Source organism: Callorhinchus milii, unplaced genomic scaffold (assembly GCF_018977255.1).
Source record: "Callorhinchus milii isolate IMCB2004 unplaced genomic scaffold, IMCB_Cmil_1.0 Scaffold28, whole genome shotgun sequence".
In the NCBI taxonomy this organism is placed as follows: Eukaryota; Metazoa; Chordata; class Chondrichthyes; order Chimaeriformes; family Callorhinchidae; genus Callorhinchus; species Callorhinchus milii.
Window position 1 is genome coordinate 1720450 of NW_024704769.1, and position 27711 is coordinate 1748160.

Below are 27711 nucleotides of genomic sequence, written 5' to 3' on the forward strand. Positions count from 1 at the left end.
GACCGAATAAACATTGTCTTCTTTTCCCCCACCCCCACCGCCGACCGTCTACAATGTCAGCTCAAGTGTTGCCAAGTTTCTAACATTCTCTTCAGCCTTGGCTTGCCGCCCAGCTTCTCCGCGAAAGTAGTAAGTGTACAAGTCTGATGATAATAATAATAATCCTTCCATTTGATGCAGTGCCTTATCACTTTGCCGCGATGTCTCAAAGCGCTTCGCAGGAATGTGTATTTTGTGGACGAAACGCGGCATCCAATTGCACACAGCGGTGTTCCCCCCCCCCCCCACACACACACACACACACACAAGCCGTCGTGGATCGAGCGACTCAAAATTATTATTATTATCGGGACTTTTTAAAAAATTTTAATTATCACCCGCGGAAAGCGATCTTAATAATGATATTACTACTATTATTATTATTTACTGCCAGGTAGACAGAGTGTGTGGGAGTAAGGAAACTTGATTTAAGGTGTCACCCTGCCCTGAACGGGGCTGGGAATCGAACCCGGATCCCTCTGGGTTACCGAGGCGAGCGCTCTAACCACTACACTACACGGGGGGGGAGGAGCAACCCCACCGCGTCATAGGCGCCAGTGGGAGGAGCCCCCATCCGCGTCATAGGCGCCAGTGGGAGGAGCCCCCATCCGCGTCATAGGCGCCAGGGGGAGGAGGAGCCCACAATCGCGTCATAGGCGACTGGGGCGGGGGAGGAGCTGGCGTTGGGCTACTTCGGGGCGGTTTGGGCGGACCCGCTCGCGCCGCCTCAGTTCAAACCCGGCGGACGGTTGGGGACCGTTGGCTGGCGGGTGTGCTGCGCATGCGCGGGCCTGTCATCGTCGTCATCCCTCCTCCTCCTCCGCCGCCGCCGCCGCCATCGGCGACGCGACGCTTTCGTGGCGACAGGAGCCCAAACAAAACAATGGCGTCCTTTCCCGGTTGCTGAGGAGGGAGGGAGGAGGGAGAGGGAGGCTCAAGCTGAGGCCCGGGGGCCGCCATTTCCTGTGTATATTAGCGACCGAGCGACCGCCGCCATGAGCAAGAGGAAGGCCCCCATGGAGAGCACCAATGAGGGCATCACTGACTTCTTAATCGGTAATGAGGGGGGAGGGGGTTAATGGGGAGGGAGGGGTTAATGGGGAGGGAGGGGGTTAATGGGGAGGGAGGGGGTTAATGGGCAGGGAGGGGGTTAATGGGCAGGGGGGGAGTAATGGGCAGGGGGTTAATGGGGAGGGGGTTAATGGGGAGGGGTTAATGGGGAGGGGGTTAATGGGGAGGGGGTAATGGGGAGGGGGTAATGGGGAGGGGGTTAATGGGGAGGGGGTAATGGGGAGGGGGTAATGGTGAGGAGGTAAAGGGAAGGGGGTTAAATGGGGAGGGGGGTAGTAATAATAATAATAAATAATAATAATAATCTTTGCATTTGATCCAGCGCCTGATCACGTCATCGAGACGTCTTCACAGAATATGCCGACTACACAGAAGTGTAGTGACTGTGTATTTTGTGGGCGAAACGGGGCAGCCGATTGCGCCCGGCGGCGATCCCCCCCCTCCCCCCCACTCACCACAAACAGCCGCGGGCTGAAGCCACCGATCTATTGTTGTGGTTTTTTTTTCTTGAGGGATTATTACCGGACGCGCGCCCACGCGTGCGGAGTGAGGAAACTCGCCCAAGGTTTCGCCCGCCCGGGAATCGAACCCGGGTCCTCTCTCGCTTGCGAGGCGAGCGCTCTAACCACTGAGCTACAGGACTCTGCAGCTCGTGTACTGTCCCGCACCAGGCTTCGCGCCCACATCACTCCCACCCTCGCCCTCACCCTCACCCTCGCTCGCCTCCACTGCTCCCCATCCCCCAGAGGATCGATTTCAAGATCCTCATCCTCACCTACACGGCCATTCACGGCCTCGCTCCCTCCTACCTCTCCGACCTACTATCCCCCTCCCTACCTGCCCGTACCCTCCGTCCCTCCGGCTCCGGTCTGCTCCACACCCCCCGCCCCAACCGCCCGACCATCGGTGGCCTTCAGCCTCTCAGCCCCGAGGCTCTGGAACTCTATCCCCAGTGCCTTCGCCGCTTCCTCCCTTTCCTCCTTCAGGGCCGGTCTCAAGACCTCTCTCTTTGACCTTCAGCCTTCAGCTCCGCTCTCGACTCTCTACCCCCTCCTCGCTCCCTCCCTTCCCTCCCCTCATCCTGACCATTTCCCCCCATTGCTCAGGTCCTGACCCAACTGTACAGCGCCTCGGGACGTCCTCCCGACGTGAAAGGCGCTCTGTAAATGGAATGTTGTTGTTGTAATGAGGGAGAGAGGGGGGTAATGAGGGAGGGAGGCGAAACCCTTACATTTTCTCTCCCGCCCGAACCCCACACAACCCCCCTTCCCTCAATCATAATAATAATCATAATAATCCTTGCGTTTAATGCAGCGCCTCGTCTGAAAGCATTTCACAGAATAGATTGTAAAGTGTAGTAACTGTGTTTTAGCGATGTTTCCTACATTCTGCTGGTAAACAGAGGCGCGCGTGTGTGTGGAGAAAGGAAACTTGTCTAACGTTTAGAAACAATAACAGAAATAACAATAATAATAACAGAAATAAAATAATAATAATACAATATACAGGCAATTCCCTTTATAGTGTATTCTGTGAAGCTCTTTGAAACGTCCCGAAGACGTGATCAGGTGCATCAAATGCAACAATTATTATTGATAGCAGCAACAACAGAAATAGTAACAACAGAAATAATAAAGATAATAACAGAAACAACTATAATAATAATAGCAACAGCGGGAATAATAATAATAATAATCAATGCAGAAATAATAACCATATAATGTGGGGGGGGGGGTTATGAGGGATTACAGCCCCCCACCCCGTATTGTCTGCCCTCACACAGACACCACACACCCTCACCCCTCTCACACACATCACTATTTCACATTATTATTTTTATGATGATTGTTATTGTTAATATTTCTGTGATTATTATTACTGTTATTATTTCTGTGATATTACTGGAACAGGTATGTATATGTGGAGTCCTGTAGCTCAGTGGTTAGAGCACTCGCTTTGCAAGCGAGAGACCTGAGTTCAATTCCAGGCAGAGGGCGAAACCTTGGGCAAGTTTCCTTACTCCACACAGAGCCTAATAACAATCCCTCCAAAACCAAAACAATAATAAATTGGTCATTTTCAATCTACGACTGTTTGTGGGGACATTGCTGTGCGCAATTGGCCGCCGCGTTCGCCCACAAATATACAGTCAATTCACTTTACAGTGTGTTCTGTGAAGCGCTTTGGGACGTCCTCCCGACGTGAAAAGCGCTATATCAAATGCAAGGATTATTATTATATAATAATATCTGGGGGTGGGGGTTGAGGCCAGGACACTGGGATTCGTTTAAAAAGCAGCTCGATGGGACGCTGGTCTAGGAGGATGAGATCCCGAAGCGCTTTCTTCAAAGCTAATCAATTGTTGATGAGGCAAATTCTACTAAAGCACATAATCATCAAATATTTGTGACTGAAATGATGCAGAAAATGACATAACACGCTCCAAAATGGTAACAGATCTTTCGGCCTAACACAGTTCCACATGAGCCTCCACCCTTCCTAATGCCATCTCCATTACCCCTCCATTACCTATTCCCTGATGTTTGCATCATGGGTCCACTGAAAACACTTGTTTTGCTTCAACCACAAGTTCCGGCAGATCTCACACTCTCGCCACCCGCTGTGTAATAATAACAATCCTTGTATTTGATACAGCGCCTCATCACGTCGTTGAGACGTCTCCAAGCTTCACAGAGTATTCTTTAAAGCGTGGTATATTTTGTGGGCAACAGCCAATTGCGCACAACAATGTCACGCAAACAGCCATGGAGCGAGTAACCAATTTTATTTGGGGGATTTGTTGGCCAGGACACCGGGAAAGAGAGAGAAAAACTCCCTTCTCTTTTCGAATAGCATCCTAACGCAGATTCTTAGCCAAAGAAAGTGTTCAACGCTTTTCCAATAAAGACAGTGTTTGTTATCCTATGAAGAACATCTTGTCTCCCAGGACCTTCTATAATTATGGTTATTATAATTATGCTTTTGCTCAGCAGGACAATGTTGAGCAATTCAGTGTGTAATAAAGGATGTCCACACCCTTGGAAAGCCTTTATTTCAGTTTTAGCAAAGCTTCTGACCTTGTCATTAGTACGACTTGCATAATTCAGGTTTTATTTTGACGAAGCTTCCAAAGTGTCTGACGTCTTCCAAATTCTATTTATTTTTTAATCTTTATCGTAATAATCCCTTCAACAAAACAAAAACAGATAATTTGGTCACTCAATCCATGACTGTTTGTGGGACACTGCTGTGTGCAATTGGTGTATTTTACTGGATATACTGGATATAATTAATATACATACTAAATCCTTGCGTTTTAATAATAATAATAATAATAATCCTTGCATTTGATATAGCGCTTTTCACGTCAGGAGGACGTCCCAAAGCGCTTCACAGAACACACTGTAAAGTGAATTGACTGTATATTTGTGGGCGAACGCGGCAGCCAATTGCGCACAGCAATGTCCCACAAACAGTCATAGATTGAAAATGACCAATTTATTATTGTTTTTGGTTTTGGAGGGATTATTATTAGGCTCTGTGTGGAGTAAGGAAACTTGCCCAAGGTTTCGCCCTCTGCCTGGAATTGAACTCAGGTCTCACTTGCAAAGCGAGTGCTCTAAGCACTGAGCTACAGGACTCCATAATAATCTTTACATTTGATATAGCAATCTTCACATCAGTAAGACGTCTCAAAGTGCTTCACAGGACTTTATTGTAAAGTGTAGAGACTGAGGTGAAGGTGGCAGCCGTTTTGTTTGAATTGTAATCGACATCTTTTGATTTTGCAGAATTGGCGAACTTTGAAAAGAATGTGAATCGAGCCATGCACAAGTACAACGTCTACAGGTGAGTTACACAGTAGGTGTCTGGTGCCTGACACATGCGGAAAACCATCACCGTGCTTAAGAGTCTCCAATCCAAGCTGAGAATTTCATGCATCCCACCCTACACATGGAAATTCCTGAGCATTAGGCACAGGTTGGCAGGAGCCAAGGCTTGGGGGGAGCGCCCAGAATGTGTGTTGGGGTAACTGCTGGAATCTAACCAGCTAAAACCACATAGTTTGGCCATTGATACCACTGTTTGGCAAGCTTTCCCACTGCTTGTCCAGCTTGGACATCCTACCTATTACTGCTTTGGCTGCAGGGTTAACAGGAGCTGAGTGTCCTGCCCCCAAGTAACTCGTCGGCCCTTCCAGGTCCTACCGATGAGCCGGGCTGTGCTGCCATCAGCAGTGAGTGCCCTGGAATACTGCAGACCTGCCTGGCTCAGGAACAAGAATACCTACTACACTTGTGAAGTACTTTGAGGAATTTTCACATGGCAGATTTCACGTCAGGCAGACGTCTCAAAGCGTTTCACTTGATATACTGTAAAGTGGAATGACTGCATTTTGTAGGCGAATGCAGCAGCCAATTTGCGTACAGCAACATCACACAAACAGTGAGTGACCAGTTTTTCAAAGTTCCCGACGCGGGGCCTTGAGCCCACAAACCATTGACCCGGAGAGTGCTACTAAGTGAGCCAGGTTGCTACCTATACACACGTGACAAGGTGCTGTAAAAATGTGTTTTTTCTTGGGACGGGAGAATATTTTCATTATCAGCATTTGTTTTTGTTGAATCTGTCTCGTCTCGTAGGAAAGCAGCTTCCGTTATCGCGAAATACCCAACAAAAATCAAGAGTGGTGCCGAGGCAAAAAAGCTGGTAAGCAGATTGCACTCTCACCATTTCGTATGTGATGTTTCCGATGGGTTACTGCCTCAGCCTAATGTTTTCTCAATGTGCCCCAATGTTTGCAGTGCACATTGTCCTGTAGCTCAGTGGTTAGAGCGCTCGCCTCACAAGCGAGAGAACCCCAGTTCTATTCTGACAGGCTTTTCAGCGCCTTGGGACGTCCTCCTAATGTGAAAGGCCATGCAACTGTAATTTGTTGTTGTTTTCTGGTCCTGAGCTATTGGACTTTCAACTGTATCGTTTTTCTACCACGTTTTCAGGAGGGAATTGGTGACAAGATTGCGAAGAAAATTGACGAGTTTCTGGCAACGGGGAAGCTCCAGAAACTGGAGAAGGTACACACACCATGAATTGACTTTCTCTTTTCAAAACTGCCTTCAGCCTCTCTGCCCCCACCCTTTGGAACTCCATCCCACAGACCCTCCGCCTCGCCTCCTCCCTTGCCTTCTTCAAGGCCCGTTTCAAGTCCCTGCATTTGTCTTGCACCCTCTCTGCCCGTCTTCAAATCACACCTGAAGACTTTCCTCATCGGCCGAGCGTTCGGTCACTTCCTTTCTCTTTCCAAATTGATGTCAAACCACGCAACGAAAGGCTCTTAAGACCTGACCTTGCGTGAAGGGTGCTGTAAAAATTCAAGTCATTATGGTTGTATCACTCATTGATTGCGTGTTACTTTACATTGAATATTCTGTCCTTCCTCTTGCAGATTCGTCAGGATGATGTCAGTTCATCCATTAACTTTTTAACTCGAGTGACTGGAATAGGGTAAACGTTCATTTATTATTGTGCTGTAATACTTCAGCGTTCTCTTAGAGTATGTATCAGTCGTACAATTTCTCTTTGGTGAAAGAGAGCATAAGACACTCAACTCAGTTGTGTGTTGTGTCACTCGGTTTGATGAATGAGAATGACTAGAATCCAGTGTGGCATTTGATTAATTTCTTGTGTGTCTTTGTCAAGCAATTTGAATGATTTGCCTCTATCCATAATAATAATAATCGTATGGAGTATAAACACTGGCACAAACTAGTCGGGCTGAATGGCTGTTTCTGTGCTGTACAGTCCATGTAAATCTTTGACTCTAAAGCAGGAGATTAAAAAGATGGCAGGGAAATAAGTGTTTTTGAAGGGTGCATTTCTCTAACGTCAGAGCAGCTGTGTTTTATTTGTTCTTTATTTTTTTAAACGACAGTTGGGGTTTGGGAGAATGAAACTGAAATAGTTTTCAATCTGTCTATTATTAATAATTAATAATAATTATTATTAATCCATAGTCCTGCAGCAGCAAGAAAGCTTGTGGATGAAGGAGTCAAAAACTTGGAAGGTAAGTTTCAAATCCCTTCACACTCTCTCTGATCTGCTTACTTCCCACTCCGCTACCCGCTGACTCCGCTCAGCTGGCTCTGGCCTCCTGCTTGTCCCTCTTTCTCTAGTCCACAGGACGCATGTGCAGGAGTTGTACCCAATGTGATATAGAGTAATGCTATGAAATGTGATGAATATAATGACCTATTTCTGTTTAATGCCTTCAGATCTGAGGAATAATGAAGATAAGTTAAATTATCACCAGAGGATTGGTTTGAAGTACGTATTTTTGTGTGCTTTCAGTCTTTATAGAATAGGTAAAATGCTGAGAGAATTGTGTAAAAGGAAAATAAACACTTTAGTTTCCACCGAGTAAGAAACTTACCCATCAGTAAGAAAGAACCCGGTTGTTTGTCGATTGGCAGGTCACTTTTCAGGGGTAATCCCTTAAAAAAAATTGGTCACTCATTCCATAACTGTTTGTGGGGACACTGTTGCGCGCAATTGACTGCTGTGTTCCACCCACAGAATTCACAGTCACTACACTTTACAGCATATTCTATGAAGCACTTTGCGACGAGTCAAAAACGTGATGAGTTTGAAATGCAAGGATTATTATTATACATCTTAATGATAAATACTGTCTATTATTCTGGTATTACTGTGACCGAAGAATCTGATTGCACCTACAGGTATTTTGAAGATTTCGAAAAGAGAATTCCTCGAAATGAAATGTTGAAAATGCAGGTAAATAAGAAAGCAGTGGTTTTTTTTGCATTTATATAGCATCTCACATAGGATGAGAATCTGCGAGCACTCCATAATGACAGTGGGGATCACTGGGAAACAAGGCTGTGTTTCAGAGTTTGTTGGCCAAAGATATGGTCAAAGAAAGAAGCTGTTACAACAACAACTTATATTTACACAGCCCCCTTCACATGGGGCAGCGGCTCGGAGCGCTTCACAGTGACAGAGCCTGACACCGAGCCGGGGTGGGGTGGGGGAGGAGGAGGTGAATGTAAGCACAGTCGAAGAGGAAGGTCTTCAGTCGTGATCTAAAAAGGGAAAGGAGGGGGCCGTATTTTTCCCAAAAATACACAGTCAATTCACTTTCCGTTCTGTCAAGCGCTTTGAGATGGCTTTAACAACGTGATAAGGAGCTATATCAAATGTAAGGATTATTATTATTATTATTATTAAAGTAACCAATATTAATTATTATTATTAAAGTAACCAATATTAATGTGTTTCCTAATCTGATCAACTCTGATTTCACAGTTTTCTTGTGATGGTGCAGTTGACTTTAGGGGTACCACTAAGGAAACCGGTGCGAGAATCTAATATCGCCTGTGCTTTGGCAAGGCTTTGGAGAGCTGCCTCCTCACGACTATCCCATGTTAAACCTATTTTTGTTTCTGTGTCTCTTGAGGACCTAGTTCTGGAAGAAGTCAAGAAGTTGGATCCAGAGTATATCTCCACTGTTTGCGGAAGTTTCAGACGAGGTTGGTGCTGCCTACTTTCAACTCTAGACAGTTGGAGTTCAATTTCAATTCAATTGGGGTCCTGTAGCTCAGTGGTTAGTGCGCTCACCCTGCAAGTGAGACGACCCAGGTTTGATTCCTGGGTGGGGAAAATGGCAGAATAAGGATGATTATTATTATTATTAATGTTAGGCAAGTTTTCTTGCTCCACACACCTCTGTTTACCAGCAGTAAATAGGAACCTGGTTGTTAGTCGATTGGCAGATTACTTTTCCGGGGATAATAGTCCCTTCAAAAAAAATTGGTTACTCAATCCATGACTGTTTGTGAGGCACCTCTGTGCCAATTAAAATGAAGACAATACCTTGTTGAGGAGGACAGACAGAGCTGAGCTTTGCTGTGTGTGGTTTTACTGTCGGGGAAATGTAATTGAAACAAACTCGGGGCAGCCTCCAGAATATTCATCAGTTACTCAGCTCCCATTCCCAGTAGCCTCCAGCCAATTGCCAACCTCAAACATTGTGCAACTGGGAGCTTGTGAAGAGATGGGCAAAGCAACTGCACATTTTGCCTGGTTCCCACGGAGTACACAATAACAGGAAACCACTGTCTGAGCAGGATTGGTGCTCGCACCTACTTGTTCCTTAGGTTACCATAGAGTTCAGCGATTCAGTTTCTAGAAACTTTTAGCAAGTTTTGTTACTCCATACGCCTCTGTTTATCTGACAGTAAGTAGGAGCCTGGTTGTTAGTCGATTCTGAGTGGCTTTTCGGATGGAATAATCCCTTCAACTGTTTTTAAAATAATCATAATTTGGCCACTCAATCCACGATTGTTGGGGGACACTGCTGTGAGCAATTGGCTGCCAGTTTACGCCCACAAAATACACAGTTAATCCACTTTACAGTAAATTGTTTGAGACTTCTCAATGACATAAGGCGCTATATCAAATACAAGGATTATTACCTTGATTTTGGTACGAGGGTATGGGAGTAGTGAGCACTGACATCAGTCTTCTCCGTTTCAAAAACATATCTTCTTAGTTGATTTATTAATATCTCAAAAATGGAATTCAGCATCTGCACAAATTTACAAATAATAATGCAAGTGTTGAAGCAAAAGACCTCATTTGACTTACAGTTAACAGTTCTGCTTTCAGCCACTTGGTGTCACCATTGTTCTTTTAAACTGGAACGACCAATCTCATAATAATAATAATAATAATCCCTGCATTTGACACAGCGCCTTATCACGTCTTCGAGACGTCTCAAAGCGCTTCACAGGATACACTGTAACATGAATTGACTGTGTATCTTGTGGGTGAAATGCGGCAGCCAATTGCGCACGGCAGCGTCCCCACAAACCGCCGTGGATTGAGTGACAACATATTTTTGGAGGGATTATTGGCGATCCGCCAATTGACTAATAACCGGGTTCCTACTTACTGCTAGATATACAGAGGCGTGTGTGTAAGGAAACATGCCTAAGGTTTCGCCCTGACCTGCCCAGGAATCAACCCAGGTTCTCTGGCTTGCGAGGCGAGCGCTTTAACCACTGAGCTACACACCTCCACAATTTTAATATTAGCAGATGTAATGGGCGTCAGTAAAGACACAGTTTAGTTCATTCTTGTTGTCCTCTTGTTCAAGGTGCCTTGTCCAGTGGTGATATGGATATTCTTTTGACTCATCCAGACTATACCTCAGAGTCAACCAAAAAGGTGAGTTGGGATGAACTGGGTTTGGATTTCACAGGATATGTGAACTAATTAAAAATCACCAAAGGACAAATTAATCAGAGCTGTGCAACTGGAGCAGAATTCCGGTGTGAGAAGCCACAATTTTCACAGGCAAGCAGCTGTGGTCATGTACCTCGAGGTGTTCAAAATTATGAGTGGTTTCCCAAGAGCAGATAGGGAGAAACTGTTTCCTCTGGAGGGCAGGTAGGTCGGTAACCAGAGGACACACAGATTTAAGATAGTTGTCAAAAGTACCAAAGAGGAAGCAAGGAGACATTTTATTTCTTCGAGACATCTCTGTTGTCTTCGAATCGTCTCAAAGTGCTTCACAGAATATATTGTAAAGTGAATTGACTGTGTTTTGTGGGTGTTGGACTTATATGCATCTGATAGTCAGGGGCTTGCACCCCATCCGTTCTTACAGGGACTTTGAAGCTAATCTAGACATCCTAGATTGAGTTCAGAATTCACCCGATGGCCTTTCACAAGAGCAGCATGAGAGACAAATGTCTTGTAAAATTGATGAAAGCAACAAAAGTGGGTTTCATAAGAACATAAGAAATGTTAGACGAAAAAGGGCCAAGGTCCATCTACTTCGCCTTTCACCTTCCTCGCAGTTACTTGCACATGTGTCTCAAACTACTATGATCACTTCAATCCACGACTGTTTGTGGGACACTGTTGTGCGCAATTGGCTGCCGCATTTCGTCCACAAAATATACAGTCAATTCACTTTACAATATATTCTGTGAAGAGTTTTGAGACGCCTAGGAGACGTGAAAAGCGCTATATCAAATGCAAGGATTATTATTACTATATCCCATAATGTTATTTCTTAAAGAAAACTATCTAATCTGTGTTTGAAAGGTTAGGTTTCCCTTGAGCATTGAAATCTGGCAGTTTTGCACTTTTTCATGTAAAGGCTAGTGAGAATCTGGAACTCTCTCTCTCTCTCTCCCCCAAAAGGCTGTAGATTATGACTGGATCAATTCACATCTTCCAGACTGAGGTGGAGAGATATTTGTTAGGTCAGGGGATCAAGGGATACGGGGCAGAGGCGGTTAATTGGAGTTGAGGTACAGATCAGCCCTGATCTTATAGAATGGTGGAACAGGCTCGAGAGGCTGAATGGCCTCCTCCTGTTCCTATAAGCCACAACTTGTTTTGTGTATTTTGTACGGGAGTGAAGCCAAGCTTGTCGTTTCCTGATCAGATCACGGAGCTCCAAGGCATCCCCAACTCCAAAGGCAAATTGCTTCTCAAAATATTCATTAGGGTTTATTTTAAAGTCCTGATTGACAAGTCGTGATGTGCTCTCGGCAACAGAAGCACCCAGTTCAGAGAAGGCTTGCAAAGGGAGGGAACTAAAAATAGAGTCTATGCCTTTAATCAAAGGTAAACCTAATAATAATAATAAACGTTGTATTTGATATAGCACCTTATCACGTCTTTGAGCCGTCTCAAAGCCCTTCACATAAACTGTAAAGTACAGTGACTGTAAATTTATTGGGTAAAGGGATTCTTACCCCTAGAATAGCAATACATCTTTCGACTTATGGTGTGGGTCGGAGGGTGACCAAAGGCGTGGTCAAAAAGAGAGAGGTCTTCAGATGGGCCTTGAAGGAGGCAAGGGAGGAGCGAGGCGAGGAAACTGTGGGATGGAGTTTGGAAGGTGCAGATAGGCTGCAGTCCCGACTGTCGATGGTGGGGTGGGCCGGGCGGGGGACATGGAGCAGGCCAGAGCCCGCTGAGCGGAGGGAGTGGACAGGTTGGTGTGGCATTAGCAGGTCACAGAGGTTGTGGGGATGGAGGGCTTTGAAAGTGGGGATGAGGATTTTGAACTCAATCCTCGGGGGGGATGGGGCGCCAGAGAATACACCAAAAGCCACATCCAAGAGACGGATGCGCTCTTAACTCAAAGTGCCACACATTTAAGATCTTGCGAGACGCAAACCTTGTGCTTCAGGGCTATAATATATTAAAAGTGAGTATTATTCCTCTCCACACCACATGTTGAAAATCAAGGTCATATTTTACATTTGAAAGAAACTGTGATGTGTGCAGACACGCAATGTGCCTTAACCCAATCTTTTCAGTAGTTCCACATCTGTAGCTTTTGCAACCTTCAGGGCAATCAGATAGACTGTCAATTTATAAATAATAATCAGAATAATACTCCTTGTATTTGATATAGCGCCTTGTTACCTCAAAATACGTTACAGGATATACTGGCCGTGACAATGGGAGAGAGAGGGAGAAACTCCCTTATCTTTCCGAATAGTGTCATGGGATCTTTAACATCCATCTGAACAGGCAGATATTTCATCTGAAGGACAGCACCTCCGACAATGGAACGAACATCCCCCCTCCCCCACCCCCCCGCCTCCCAGCGCTGCATTATAATTATTATAAATATCAATGTATAGAAACGTGCCAGGAACATAATGCAAACGTTCCTACACCACATCTAATGGGGAAAAAATTAATTAAGCTTGTACTACAATTGGTATCATAACAGCAGCTGGGATTGAAAACAAACTCTCCTCTCTAGCCAACTCTCATATCTGATATCATACCCTCACCACCGCTTGGCCAATAGTCCCCCAGATAAAATTAGTCATTCGCACGACAGTTTGTGGGACACTGCTGGATGCAATTGACTGCTGCATTTTGCACACAAAAAATATACAGTCAATCCACTTTACAGTATATCCTTTGAAGCTCTTTGAGACATCTCAACGGCGTGATAAGGCACTACATAAAATGCAAGGATTATTATATCAAATGCAAAGATTATTATTAAGATGCAAGTGATTATGTTGGTTCCTTCTGCAGAAATCTTTATGAGAAGAACGAGAAATCCTGAGGATTTCGAGTGCTGCTCATTGAGGCGACTGAATGTTTTTGAATGAGGGAAATGAACTTGACGTTTCTTTGGGATATTTTCAGCCAAAGCTTCTCCACAAAGTTGTGGAATGTCTGGAAAGGACAGGATTTGTGACGGAAACCATTTCTAAGGGGGACACCAAGTATATGGTGAGTACCTCTATTTATTCCTGCTTCATGGTTCAACAGCTTGCATTTACACAGTTCCCTTCAAGGGGGGGGGACTGCGTGTTGGAGCTGGGGGGAGGGAGGAGGTGACCGTAAACACGGTCGAAGAGGAAGGTGTTCAGTCTTGATCTAAGCGAGGAGAAGGAGGGGGTAAAGCGGAGGGATTGGGGGAGAGAGAGTTCCAAAGCCTCATGGTGTAGTGGCTGAAAGCACGGCCGCCGCTGGTGGAGCGGAGGGGACGAGGGACAAGCAATAGGCCAGAACCAACTGAACGGAGGCAACGAGTTGTGGAGTTGGGAGAAAGCTCAGAAAGGTAGGGAGGTGCCAGGGTGTGAAGGGATTTGTAGGTCACTATGCCCTGCTGATAAGATAGGAGCTAGGTGAATGATCTTCAGAGAATGTCTCTTCCTCTTGTTTCAGCGTCACAAACCTGAGTTAAGGATCTAATAGATTTTTTTTTGAGCAAAAGGCAGATATTAAAGTGCTGGCAGCAGAATGGTGTAATAATAAGAATCCTTGCATTTGTTATAGAATCGTAGAATCTTACAACACAGAAGGAGGCCATTCGGCCCATGGGGTCTGTGCCGACTCTTTGAAGGAACTGCCAACTATTCCCACAAACTGTCGTGGATTGAGTGACCAATTTACAATATAGCTCCTTATCACGTCATTGAGACGTCTCAAAGCGCTTCACAGAATATATTGTGGAGTGACTGTATTCTGTGTGCAAAATGCGGCAGCCAATTGCGGACAGTAGTGTCTCACAAACAGTCATGGATTGAGTGACCATTTTACAATTTTTTTTGGAAGGGATTATTATCCCCAGAAAGCAATCCGCCAATCGACTAACAGCCGAGTTCTTAAACTTGCCTGAGGTTTTGACCCGCGTGGGAATCGAACCCAGATCCTCTCGCTCGCAAGGCAAGTGCTCCAACCCACTATTCTACGGGATCCACCAACATCTGGGTGTCGGTTTGTGTAGGCACAAGAAACCACCCATCAAGCTATGAACTGAGACTTGTGGCGTTCAAAAACCACAGGCGGTCACAGAGCCTACTTTTCAGATCAGGAGAAGGTTTGAGGGCTCACATTAATCAGTCACAAGCTCTGATGAACAGGGCACGATTCATTCCTTCCCTGTCTCGATCTTTGAAATCGAATCAGTAATGTTCATCTTAACTGGCTTCCTGTTGGTAACCGAACCCTCCCGTTCTGTCATCTCAATCCTCACTATTCTTTCAAAAGTACAAAACCTGATCTGGGGGAAGTTGTTAAGTTTTAATCACACGTGCAGATTCTTTTTCTGTTTGAAATTCCCTTCAGCTGGTCGGACTGTCTGGAGGAGGGGCAGAACAGGCGTGTTTTACATTGATCTTTGTTTCAGATCATTGTAACATCACCTGCTCGGTCTTTCCACCAGTGAGTGAGCGAGCGAGCGACTTTGGGGAACCTGTGGTAATTGACTGCATTCATCACACGAGGTGCGACGTACACGTTTTATAAACGTTTGAATTAATTTGAGAATTAAATCGCAAAAGCAATTGTGGCGTCTTGTAAAGCGGGGATTGTATCAAATGAACCTGCCGAGTAATTAATCTACATTGTTTGCCGTGAAAAGGGGGAAGGAGGGGGCAAGGCGGAGGTATTGAGGTCCACTTTAGGACTTGGAATATATGCTGGGTGCATTGTCGAAGGTACCATCCTTCAGATGAGACGTTAAACCGAGTCCCGTCTGCCTGTTTAGGTGGATGTCAAAGATCCTGGAGTGCTATTCGAGAAGAAAAGGGAGTCTCTCTCTCCAGGTATCCTGGACAACAATCCCCCAACTAAAATTAAATTTAAACTCATTCCACAACTCTTTGTGGGACACTGCTGTGCGCAACTGGCTGCCGTGTCTCACCCACAAAATACCCAGTCAATCCACTTTACAGTATATCCTGTAAAACGCTTTGAGATGTCTTGACGGGATGATAAGGCGATATATCAAATGCAATGGGTTATTGTTACTATAAGTTCATAATAATAAAATAGTAGGATGTAAACCTGTAACGTTTAAACTGTAATTTAAAAATTTCCTGTTGCTTGGCCAAGTAGTCATTGACTTATTTGGAACTGAGTGATATATTGGGTGTAAAATAGCCTGAGGATAGGTAGGAGGGTTTTGGAGGAGAAAAGGGCAGGATGTGGTTTCTCTATTAGCATTCTCCATAGGAAACAGGAGACAAGAACCCTTCCAACTTTACTGAAAGCCCTGTGTTGAGGTTTCATTTGGGGTTTGGTCTGATAATTTAATTGTGACTTTGATCTCCACATCCCTTACAAGAGAGAGAGAGAGAGATGAGCCCTCTAGCTCAGTGGTTATACTGCGAGAGGACCCAGGTTCATTTCCCGGGCAGGGCAAAACGTTAGGCAAGTTTCCTTACTCCACACACAAGCCTCTGTTTACCAGCAGTAAGTAGGAACCTGGTTGTTAGTTGACTGACTGGAGTAATAATCCCATCAAAGAACTAAATAAAGGAATAATTCGGTCACTCAATTCACGACTGTTTGTGGGAATGTTGCTTTTGCTGCAATAAGCGGCTGCATTTCGCCCACAAAATATGCATTCAATTCACTTTACAGTGTATTCCGTGAAGCGCTTTGAGACGTCGCGAAGACGTGATAAGGCGTTATATCAATTATAAGGATTATTATTATGAGTTTTTTTAAGGAAATGCTTTGTTTTCCACTGGGCTTCATGTAGATGACAAAATATCTGATACAAATTGTGTGAGTCCAAGAATCAGGGTGCAGGTCATTTATAGTTTGAGGATACTGGCAAGTGGAGGGGGACCCAATCCACTGTGGATTATATTTGTTTGTCTCTGCCAGTTTCCTGCAGCATTTACAATTGTGGTTAATGTAGGCATCTCATCATATGAGGTAACTTAGTGTTGGGGGGGATTTAAACACCACAACTTTCAGGAGGCAGTTTTTCACCCAAAGGCAACTGGGATCTAGAATCCTCTCTCTCGCCCAAAAGGCTGTAGATTATGGCTGGATCCACTCACATCGTAAAGACTGAGGCGGAGAGATGTTTGTTAGCTCAGGGGATATGACCCAACTGTGCAGCGCCTTGGGACGTCCTCCTGACGTGAAAGGCGCTCTATAAATGGAATCTTGTTGTTGTTGTTGTTGTTGATATGGGACAAAGCCTGGTATTTGGAGTTGAGGTACAGATCAGCCGTGATCTTATAGAACGGCAGAACAGGCTCGAAGGGCTGAATGGCCTCCTCCTATTCCTTATGCAACTCTATGTCTTTTATATTGCATACTGAGCCATTTAACACAACTTAATAGAATAATACCTTATAATGCATCCAGTAAGATATAATCCTTGCATTTGATATAGTCTTATGACGGCGTTGAAACATCTCAAAACGCTTCGCAGAATATACTGTAAAGTGAGTTGACTGTATATTTTACGGGCAAAACACGGCAGCCAATTGCACACTGAAACGTCCAACAAACGGTCATAGATTGAGCGATCAAATTTTTCTTTTGGAAGGATTATTACCTGTGGGTCCCTACGTGTGTGTAGAGTAAGGAAGCTTGCCTAAGGTTTCGTCCTGCCCAGGAATCAAACCCAGGTCCTCTCGCTTGTGAGACAAGCGCTCTAACCACTGCACTACAGGACTCCACAGGTTGAACTGCAGAATTTTTTCAGTGTGACTGTTTACTATAAGATCGCAACCTGGCTCTCTGGATAGTTTGGGCGGGTAATGAAGAATATTCGTGCTGGAGATTTCATACTGGTGAATTCCTACCTGAGTACATAATATTTACGATGCAGAAATAATTATTGTGCTGATTTTGTGGGACCACAAGACTTCAGTGTGTGGAGCCAACAGAAGTTTTGTTCCGTGTGAAAACATTGATAGAGAGTAGCGGAGACGAGGAGAAAGCTTAATTGGGGTTACTGTTTATAATGTGTACAGCAGCGCTGTGCTAGGGGTGATGTGCAGTGATAATAATTATCCTTACATTTGATATAGCGCCTTATCACATCGTTAAAGATGTTTCAAAGCGCTTTACAGAATGTTACTTATCTTTTCTCTGTTCTTAATAAAACAGTGATTTATAGTAATACTTTTTTGAAGTGCCAGTTGTGGATCCACTGATCTCATAGCCGTGTGTAAAAAAGAAATAATTTTCTTTCCTATAACGCCTCATTATGTCAGTTTCAAAGCGCTTCGCAGGTAATTACAGTGGTTGTTAACCAGGACACCTGGAAAACATATCATTTTGAACAGTGTCATGTGATCTTCAACCACATAATCCTTGAATTTGGTAAAGCGCCTTATCATGACGTTGAGAAGTCTCAAAGCGCTTCACAGAATATACTGTAAAGTGAATTGACTGTATATTTTGTGGGTGAAACACAGCAGCCAATTGAGCACAGCGGCGTCCCACAAACAGTCATGGATTGAGTCACCAAATTATTATTATTAATTCGAGGGGTTATTACCCCTGGAAAGCAATCTGCTGATTGACCAACAACCGTTTTCCTACTTACTGCGAGGGAAACAGAGGCGTGTGGAGTAAGGAAACTTGCCTAAGGTTTTGCCCCGCCCGGGAATCGAACCCAGGTCCTCTCGCTTGCGAGTTGAGCGCTCTGACCAATACGCTGCAGCACATCTCACGCAAAATACAGCACTTCCAACAGTGCCACATTCCCCCGGCACTGAGAGGTCAGTGTTTCATGTGGGGCTTCAACTCACAGCCTTGTGACCCAATGCTGATGTATGTGTAGGATGGCCCAGTGTATTTGCTAACCATTTGAATGTTAATTGCTTGATGGCCCCCACAATTCATAGATGTCTATGACCTGTCCATCTGTCTACTTGTTTGAAGAAGTCTGACTCCAATGTTTTAGGAAACATTTCAGTCATTAATTGTTACAGACAGCTGCTTTGGAGACACTAAATACAGACTTCATAGTATTAAGCTTTTTAACGGTTTGTTCTGTGCGTAACTATAGCTTACAAAGGGATTATTACCTCTGCTTTTCCGGGGGTAATAATCCCTTCAATAAATAATAATAATTTGGTCACTCAAACCACGACTGTTTATGGGACACTGCTGTGCACACTTGGCTGCTGGGATTCACCCACAAAATATACAGTCAATTAATTCACTTTACAGTTTATTCTGTGAAATGCTTTGAGAAATCTCAACGACGTGATAAAATACTATATCATATGCAAGGATTATTATATATTATTGTTAAAAAAGCTATACAGATTAGTGCCGACCAAACCTGTAATTTAACAGTGACGGAGCCGGATTCCGAGGTGGGGGAGAGGAGATGGCCGTAAGCACTGGTCGAAGAGGAAGGTTTTTAGGCGGGACTTGAAAAAGGGGAGAGAGGGAGGGGGCGAAGCGGAAGGATTGAGGGAGAGCGTGACAGAGTTTCGGGGCAGAGCGGCTGAAAGCGCAACCGCCGATGGTGGGGGCGCGAGGGACGAGCAGGAGGCCGGTGACAGTCGAGTGGAGGCACTGGGTGGTGGATTGGGGAGTGAGGAGGTAGGGGGGGGAGGGAGGGAGGTGCATAGAATGAAGGGATTTGAACACACGGGTGAGGATCTTGAAGTCGATCCACTGGGGAGCCAGTGCAGCCTGGGCCAGAACGGGTGAGACGTGGGTACGGAGTTTGGTCTGGGTCAATATGCAGGCGGCAGAGTTCTGAAGGACCTGGATCTTTCAATACAATGCTATCACGTCCTTTACACTTGATAATGACATCCTTTGAGCAGACACATTTGAACAATAAGGACTTCCACTTATGCCCACGGGATACAAATAAAACACAGAGCATCTGAGAGCCTTTCAACTGTATCCACTTGCATGTTATTTGGTTTGTCAACCCACAAGGGCAGCTGGATGGGAAATGGTAATATCATACTGGTGTGGAACAGAGACTGGGTTTAAGGCACATTGTTGGGTCAGAGGAGATGGACCTTGATGTTGCACCTCACCTGTGTTATACTGAGGCCCGGGGTGTTTGACATTGATACATGGCGCTAAAAGTGCAAATAGATTGTGTTCTCAAGATCAGAGCTCTTTCATCTCAACCACCATTGAATTCACCAAACTAATGTTGAAATGTGAACCGCAGGCGACTAACTGCACACTTCTCAACCTGCACCAAGGTAAACGGTCACATTGAAGGAGAGCATGCACGCATCAAATCTTCAAGGCAAGAGCTGGGAGCAGACAAATCGTTACCTAGCATGTAGATATTAGCCACTCCTGTATATTTTGTGGGCGAAACGTAGCAATCAATTGCGCCCAGCAGTGTCCGGCAAACATTCGTGGACTGTGACCAAAGTTCTTACAAGGGATATTATTATCCCCGCCAATTGAGGGTTCCTACGTACTTCTAGGTAAACAGGCGTGTGTGTAAGGAAACTTGCCTAACGTTTGCGTGCTGCCCGGGAATCAAACCCGGATCCTCTTGTTTGCGAGGCGAATGTTCTGACCGATACACTACAGGACTCCACAGAATTATAATCAGTTTGTTTACTTGCAATCCTGAGGGATTGAGATGTTCCATGTGGCAAAACCAGATGTTTTTGCCTGTAAAATCTCACTCCTATGCAATAAGAAACCTCTGGGAAGTAATCCAACTCGGACCCCAATGTTCTTTACAATGTTTGTTGGTTGCAAAAATGTAAAGGTTGGTTTCGTGCCTTTGGTGATGTCAAACAGATTCCCCGAGATGTCAGAAATGGCTTTATTTCTGAGTCAGTGGTTAGAGCACTCACTTCAAAACCGAGAGGACCCGAGTTCGATTCCTGGGCGGGCGGGCGGGGCAGGGCGAAGCCTTAGGCAAGTTTCCTTACTCCACACACGTGCCTCTGTTTACCTGGCGGTAAGTAGGAACCCGATTGTAAGTCAATTGACGGATCGTTTTGTTGGGGTAATAATCCCCCCCCCACCCCAAAACAAATTTGGTCACTCGAATGTTTGTGGATCACTGCTATGCGCAGTTGGCTGCTGCGTTTAGCCCATAAAATATACAGTCAATTCGCATTACAGTATATTCTGTGAAGCGCTTTGAGACGTATCAACGACATAATAAAGCGTTTTATCAAATGCGAGGATTATTATTATAGCCAATTTGCACACAATAACGTCCCACAAACAGCCGGGAATTCAATGGCTAATTTGGGGCATTGTTGACCTGGACACCAGGAGAAACTTGCTTCTCTTTTCGAATAGTGCAGATGGAGAATCTCAAGGGAATGAAAGATTGCCTGTTTCATAGTAAAACCCACTGGATTGTTTGCTGCAGCGATGAGTAAAATTTACAGCTTTGTTTACATTCCCAGCAGTCGTTAATTCTTCTTGAAAGCCTTTTAAATTGACGGCTTGATTCTAGATCCCTAAATAGACAGCAGAAGAAAGCACTTAAAACTTGGTCTGTGTGAGAGAGAGGTTTGATTTTATGTAATGTAACACATTTCAGCAAACGTCATAAGACCGTAAATCATTGATGATAATAATAATAATAAATTGGTCATTCAATCCCACGACTGTTTGTGGGACGCTGCTGTGTGCAGTTGGTTGCCGCATTTCACCCGTGAAAATACACAGTCAATTCACTTTACAGCATACACTGTGAAGCGCTTAGAGATGTCTCGAAGATTTAGTAAGGCGCTGCATCAAATGCCAGGATTATTATTATTATAGACTCCCTCCTCTTTTCGAGTGGTGTCATGGGGTCTTTGATGTGCAACTGAACAGGCAGATGGAAGCTATTTTGTGGAGCCCCGTAGCGTAGTGGTTAGACCACTCGCCTCGCAAGCGAGAGGACCCATGTTTGATTCCCAGGCAGGGTGAAGCCTCAGGCAAGTTTCCTTTCTCCACACGCCTCTGCTTACCCAGCAGTAAATAGGAACCCGGTTGATAGTCAATTGGCGGATGGTTTTCTGCTGGTAATAATCCCTCAAAAAGAAAATTAGTCATTCAATCCACACCTGTTTGTGCGACGTTGCTGTGCGCAATTGGCTGCCACGTTTCGTCCACAAATGGCCAGTCATTCCACTGTGCGATATATTCTGTCAAGCGCTTTGAGATGTCTCAACGACGTGCTGAGGTGCTATATCAAACGCAAGGATTAATATTATTATTAAGAAGAACTTTTTATTTCCATAGTGATGGCAGAATTGTCATTTTGTTTTCCATGTGTTCTCTTGTGTTTTTCTGACCCTCTCTGCTCTTTCCTTCGACAGGGTGTGTGTCAGTTACCAGATGACAATGATGCCTGTGACTATCCACACAGGAGAATTGACATCAGGTGAGTTACATGCATAAAGCTCAGTGGTGAGAGAACTCGCCTCGCAAGCGAGAGGACCTGGGGGTTCGATTCCCTGCAGGGCGAAATGTTGGGCAAGTTTCCTTACTCCACACACCCGTCTCTGTTTACCCAGCAGTAAGTAGGAACCCAGTTGTTAAGTCGATTGGCGGAATGCTTTCCAGGGGTAATAATAATTCCTTCAAAAAAAATAATAACTGGTCACCTCAATCCATGACTGTTTGGAGGACGCTGCTGTGCACAATTGGTTGCTGCGTTTCGCCCACAAAATATACAGTCAATTCACTTTACAGTGTATCCTGCGAAGAGCTTTGAGACGTCTCGAAGACGTGGTGAGATGCTGTATCAAATGCAAGGATTATTATTCTAATAATAAATAGGTAAGAATAGACTCAATGGTGTATTCGGCTTCATGTCTGCCTTTCAAGGGCGGCAGCTTCCACACATCTGGACTAAAACAACAACAACAAATTACATTTGCATAGCGCCTTTCATTAAAAGACCCCACAATGCTGGTTAATGTTTCAGGGAAATAGTTTCCTGATTGAGGTTTATCAATAAAAATGCTGCAGCTGAAAAATGTTAGTCCAATCACCGAGTTGCCAAACCCTTTTATATTTTATATAATGGCTAGATTTCTTGCTGAAAGGAACAGGTTTCAAATTGAGTCTCACCTACCATGACGGTAATTATAAACAACAAATAATAATTCCTTCTGAAAAGTAATTCCTTCACTCAATCCACGACTGTTTGTGGCGGACGCTGCTGTGCGCAATTGGCTGCTGCGTTTCACCCACAAACTATAGTCAACTCCCTTTACAGTGTATCCTGTGAAGCGCTTTGAGACGTCTCGAAGACGTGATAAGGCACTGTATCGAATGCAAGAATAGATCACGGCTTGAGATTGCCATGTGTCGTTCATCACTGTGGTCTGTGATGACTTTGCTTAGCTGGAGCCCAGTAACTTTCCCCCTCTTCCCGATTCATTTTGTTTCACAGCAGACTCCAGTCTCCTGCTCTAACCATAAGTTGAGCGCTCTCCTCAGCGCTAAGGCCAACTAACTACCAATTTGAAAGGAATTAGAACCAGCTTGAAGAAACACACTCACTTTTTAAAACTGATGTTTCAAGTGAAGGGAAGTGAAATTCTCACCAATATACAGTCGTTTAAAGAAAACTTTAAGCTCTTTCAGTCAGACTCCTTTGATATGTCGGAGAAATATTTCAACTGTTCTTAGATTTTTTTTCATCAACCGTGCCTTCAGCTCCCCCTCTCGACTCTCTACCCCCTCCTCGCTCCCTCCCTTCCCTCCCCTCCTCGTTTCCTCCCTTCCCTCCCCTCACCCTGACCGTTTCCCCCCTGCTCGGGTCCCGATCCAACTGTCCAGCGCCTTGGGACGTCCTCCCGACGTGAAAGGCGCTCTATAAATGCAGTCTTGTTGTTGTTAAATGCTAGATATTAACCCCTGGAATTTGTACAGTAGAACTCGCATAAGTCTTATCTTTATAAATCATATAATCGCCTAAGTATATTCCCATTCAATTTCCCATCAAAACCACTCTCGTATTAATCAGCTCCTACATTTACCCGCTGCATTAAGTTCCACAGTGTAGATTATTGATTGAATCAGATTTTCTAGCTCAGCTAGAAATATAATTTTGGTGATAATTCAGTCAAGTTGCTAACCGAGGCTTTGTGAAGCAGTGGAACAAACGTATTCCACGTCGAGACTAAGACAGTGCTAGAAACGTAAATGTAGAATTTACGCCTTTAAACCAGTTGTAATTTAATCCTTTAAGAATCATCAATCACTCTTCACTTGAAGTAATCACAGATGTTACTGCACATCCAGACATACCCTATCACAACAAGCTGCTGGCTTGGTTCATGAGTAATACAAAACACAGTCCAGGTGGTTACGGGAAGAATTTTTGATACTCACAATTTGATATAGCGCCTTATTACATCATTGAGACGTCTCAAACGTGCCTAAGGTTTCGCCACAGTCGTGGATTGAATGACCAGCTGTATTTTCCCCTGGGTAGGTGGGTGTATGGCGCTTTGAACAATGAATCTTGGGGAAGGTCATTTTTAATTTAGCCGGGAAAGGTTTGCCCCACCCGGGAATTGAACCCAGATCCTCTCGCTTGCGAGGCGAGTGTTGCTAACCACTACGGTACATGGCTGATTGCTTTGATGATTATATTGGTTTAATCTTCCTATTCTCTATATTAATCTGGATACTGACATCTGTGTCTGTCTCCCTACACAGGCTGATTCCAAAAGATCAGTATTTCTGCGGAGTGCTGTATTTCACCGGCAGTGACATATTTAATAAGAACATGAGGACTACCGCACTGGAAAAAGGCTTCACATTGAACGAGTATACCATTCGCCCAATGGGATCCACAGGTAAGGCTCAAGTGGCAATGAAAGCCGTGATCTTGCTACTTTATGAAATGCTCCTTTTCTGCATCGTTGTTTAAAAAGGATCGTACGAGTACAACACACCCTAACATTTCAACTGCTAGATTGTTGTGATGTGATAATAATAGTCCTTGCCTTTGATAGAGCACCTCATCATGTTGTTGAGACATTTCAAAGCGCTTCACAGAATGTACTGTAAAGTTTAGTGACTGTGTACTTTTTGTGGGTGAAACGCAGCAGCCAATTGGGCACATCAGTGACCCATAAACAGTCGTGGATTGAGTGACCAAATAATTCTTTTGCGGAGAGATTATTATCCCCCGAAAACGATCCGCCAATTGACTAACTACCAGGTTCCTAGTTACTGTTAGGTAAACAGGAGTGTGTGTGAGAGTTAAGGAAACTTGAGTAAGGTTTCGCCCAGGTCCTTTCGCTTGTGAGGGGAGTGCTCTTACCACTACACTACGGGACTCCTGTAGTCTGTAATTACATCTATAGTGACTGAAGAGTTAAATTGTGAGTAATTCAAGTTAAACCGCATCGACAATATTGTATATGGTTTGACAAAGGGATCTGGACATCACTGTTGCTGTGGATCAACACTGGGCAGTTCTCACGTTTTAAATAAGTTTTATGACCTATAATTAGTGTATCATAGTGCAAAGGCTTGAAACCTTCGAAGCAGACCCTTAATAAACTGCATCTTAGAAAACACAAAGCTTTTTGTTCCTCGCAGTCAGGTTAGTGACAAGTCAGTTGATCAGCACAACACGCCTGGCACTAAGTGGGGTCATTTCAGGACATTGCTTATCCACAGGGTGTTCACAAAGTCCTACCCCCCATATTTCTCTCTGCAGTGCACTGAACAATAACTAACAAGCGGAAAAACGATGATAATTCTTCACCGTTTCATCATCATGCTTCAGTACCACCTTGGGACGTCCAACAATAATTTATTGTTGTTCCTGTAGTGGTTAGAGCACTCGCCTCGCAAGCGAGAGGACCCGGGTTTGATTCCCGGGCGAGGCGAAACCTTAGGAAAGTTTCCTTACTCCACACACACGCCTCTATGTATCTAGCAATAAGTAGGGACCCGGTTGTTAGTCGATTGGCCCCATTCTCCCTTGCTCACACCTTTTCAAAACCTTTCTGGTAACTGAATCGCTGAACTCTATGGTAACCTAAGGAACAAGTAGGTGCGAGCACCAATCCTGCTCAGACAGTGGTTTCCTGTTATTGTGTACTCCGTGGGAACCAGGCAAAATGTGCAATTGCTTTGCCCATCTCTTCACAAGCTCCCAGTTGCACAATGTTTGAGGTTGGCATTTGGCTGGAGGCTACTGGGAATGGGAGCTGAGTAACTGATGAATATTCTGGAGGCTGCCCCGAGTTTGTTTCAATTACATTTCCCCGACAGTAAAACCACACACAGCAAAGCTCAGCTCTGTCTGTCCTCCTCAACAAGTTATTGTTGTCTTCAGTTGAACGGCTGCATTCTTTCCAGTTTGCGGTCTTCCTGTTTGTTTCGCCCACAAAATATACAGTCACTCTGCTTTGCTGTATGAAGCTCTTTGAGACGTCTCGAAGATGTGTTGAGGCGTCATATCAAATGCAAGGACTATTATTATTGTTACACCCGTTATCATCATGCCTGTGTTTTTTTTTGAAAGGTTGCACACGGCAGGCTCTCATCAAAAACTACACTTGGAGAAGGATCTTAAGTTTAGATTTTTAATTAATTGTATATTTAAATTTTCTTAAACATCTCAAGACCCTCCTCTTCGGCCGCACCTTTGGTCACCCTCCTACCCCTACCCTCCCTGTCCCACAGCCAGTCATGGATTGAATGACCTTTTTTTAAGGGATTATTATCCCCAGGAAAGCAATCCACCAATCGACTAACAACCGGGTTCCTACTTACTGCTGGGTAAACAGAAGCGTGTGTGTGGAGTAAGGGAACTTGTCTTAGGTTTCTCCGGGAATCGAACCCGGGTCCTCTCGCTTGCAAGGCGAGCACTCTGAGCTACAGGGACTCCACTACAGCTGCAACATGAAATACACAGCTTTATTCTCCTTGGATTCTGTGCTCATTAAAATGGTAGAAATGTATATTAACTGAATGAATGTTTGTAAATGCAGGAATTCCAGGTGAGCCGCTGCCAGTGGACAGTGAGCAGGACATCTTTGACTATATTGACTGGGTTTATCGAGAACCTAAAGATCGAAGCGAGTGATTGACATCCATGAATCGTCCTCGGAAGATTTACTCAGCAATAACTGCGATTCCGGAAACTTTCTATCACTGAGGACGTACAGTCAAGCCTCAGTAAATCTAGGCTTCAAGTACGTTAAGATCTCTGCGGAGGTCAAATTGTAATGTTTGTACCTCAGCACATTCACACCCTCCATTTTGCACCGTAATCAGAATGAAACATTAGGTACAATATACTCGCAAGAAACCGTGGATGTGATTGATAACCCTTTGACTGTTCACCACACTCGTGTCGTTCAGTCCAGGAAACAGCTCAGTAAAACTCACATAAGTCGTGGCGGACGGGAAGGTAACATTTAATATGACTGACGCGAAATCCGAGTTGCAAGCTGTAGGAGTCGAAGAAAATCCGAGTTAATCAATAATCTACACTGGGCCTGTCTAACTTCACGCAGCCGGTAAGTGCGCACGCTGTCACTTTTCTGTCATCCGTGGGATGTCCTCCCGACGTGAAAGGTGCTATAAGAAATGTAACTTCTTGTTGTTTCATTCAGCCTCTCTGCCCCCCACACTCTGGAACTCTACCCCACAATCCCTCCACCTCACCCCTTCTCTTGCCTCCTTCAAGTCCCGTCTAAAGACCTTCCTCTCTGACAGTGTCTTCGGCCAACCTCCCACCCCCGAATGGGCCTCAAGTGAATGCACGACTTTGGCGATGACACTGCCCTGGGTGAGGCGCTGGATAGATGCAAACTATTGCTGTTACACAATGTATAAAGATAAGACTTATGCGAGTTTTACTGTCAGATCAGTAGGGAAACAGCTTTGTCTCTGGATCATGTGTGCGTTCCCTGTGATGTGGGCTTGGCCTTTGGGTTGCCAGTGTTGCTCAGGGATCACTGAATTTTACTCGATGAAATAACCGCGATGATTTCTCTATCCCTTTGCTCAGTATTTTACTGCTTGTGTGGTCAGAGGTTGTGCTGGTAAATTATGCATGAATAGCCACAACCACAGGAGAGAAGGCAGTCTGTCCTTCCTTTTAGGCTCTTTGTAGTAAATAAATAAAGTGCTTTCCAAAACGCTTAACTGTGTATTGTGACTCACACTCAACTTCACATCCCTTCACCCCCTGATACCCCCTCGACCTCTCCCACCTGCTCACCCCCTCCCCAACCCACTACCGGCTGCCTCCGCTCGACCGGCTTCCGGCCTCCTACCTTGTCCCTCGTGGTGAAGGAAGAGAGAGGCCATATATACACCCACACACTTGAGTCTACATAA

At 44.8% G+C, this 27711-nt stretch overlaps 1 protein-coding gene across 1 annotated transcript; it reads left to right on the forward strand.

Annotated features, from left to right (window-relative positions):
• The first annotated feature begins 844 nt into the window (after positions 1 to 844).
• On the forward strand, positions 845 to 27516 carry polb (polymerase (DNA directed), beta). Its single transcript, XM_042344565.1, has 14 exons — positions 845 to 1095; positions 4902 to 4959; positions 5754 to 5820; positions 6111 to 6185; positions 6557 to 6615; positions 7125 to 7174; positions 7383 to 7434; positions 7848 to 7902; positions 8585 to 8657; positions 10286 to 10356; positions 13324 to 13410; positions 21705 to 21769; positions 24061 to 24200; positions 26355 to 27516. Exons 1-14 carry the CDS (start codon positions 1035 to 1037, stop codon positions 26447 to 26449), a joined length of 1008 nt encoding a protein of 335 aa, XP_042200499.1. The 5' UTR covers positions 845 to 1034; the 3' UTR covers positions 26450 to 27516.
• Positions 27517 to 27711: the final 195 nt, after the last annotated feature.

Coding starts and splice junctions, on each gene's coding strand:
- polb (XM_042344565.1), top strand. CDS start 1,035: ATGAGCAAGAGGAAGGCCCCCATGGAGAGCACCAATGAGGGCATCACT. Junction 7,175..7,382: donor AGGAGTCAAAAACTTGGAAG/GTAAGTTTCAAA, acceptor TAATGCCTTCAG/ATCTGAGGAATAATGAAGAT. Junction 13,411..21,704: donor AGGGGGACACCAAGTATATG/GTGAGTACCTCT, acceptor TTCCTTCGACAG/GGTGTGTGTCAGTTACCAGA.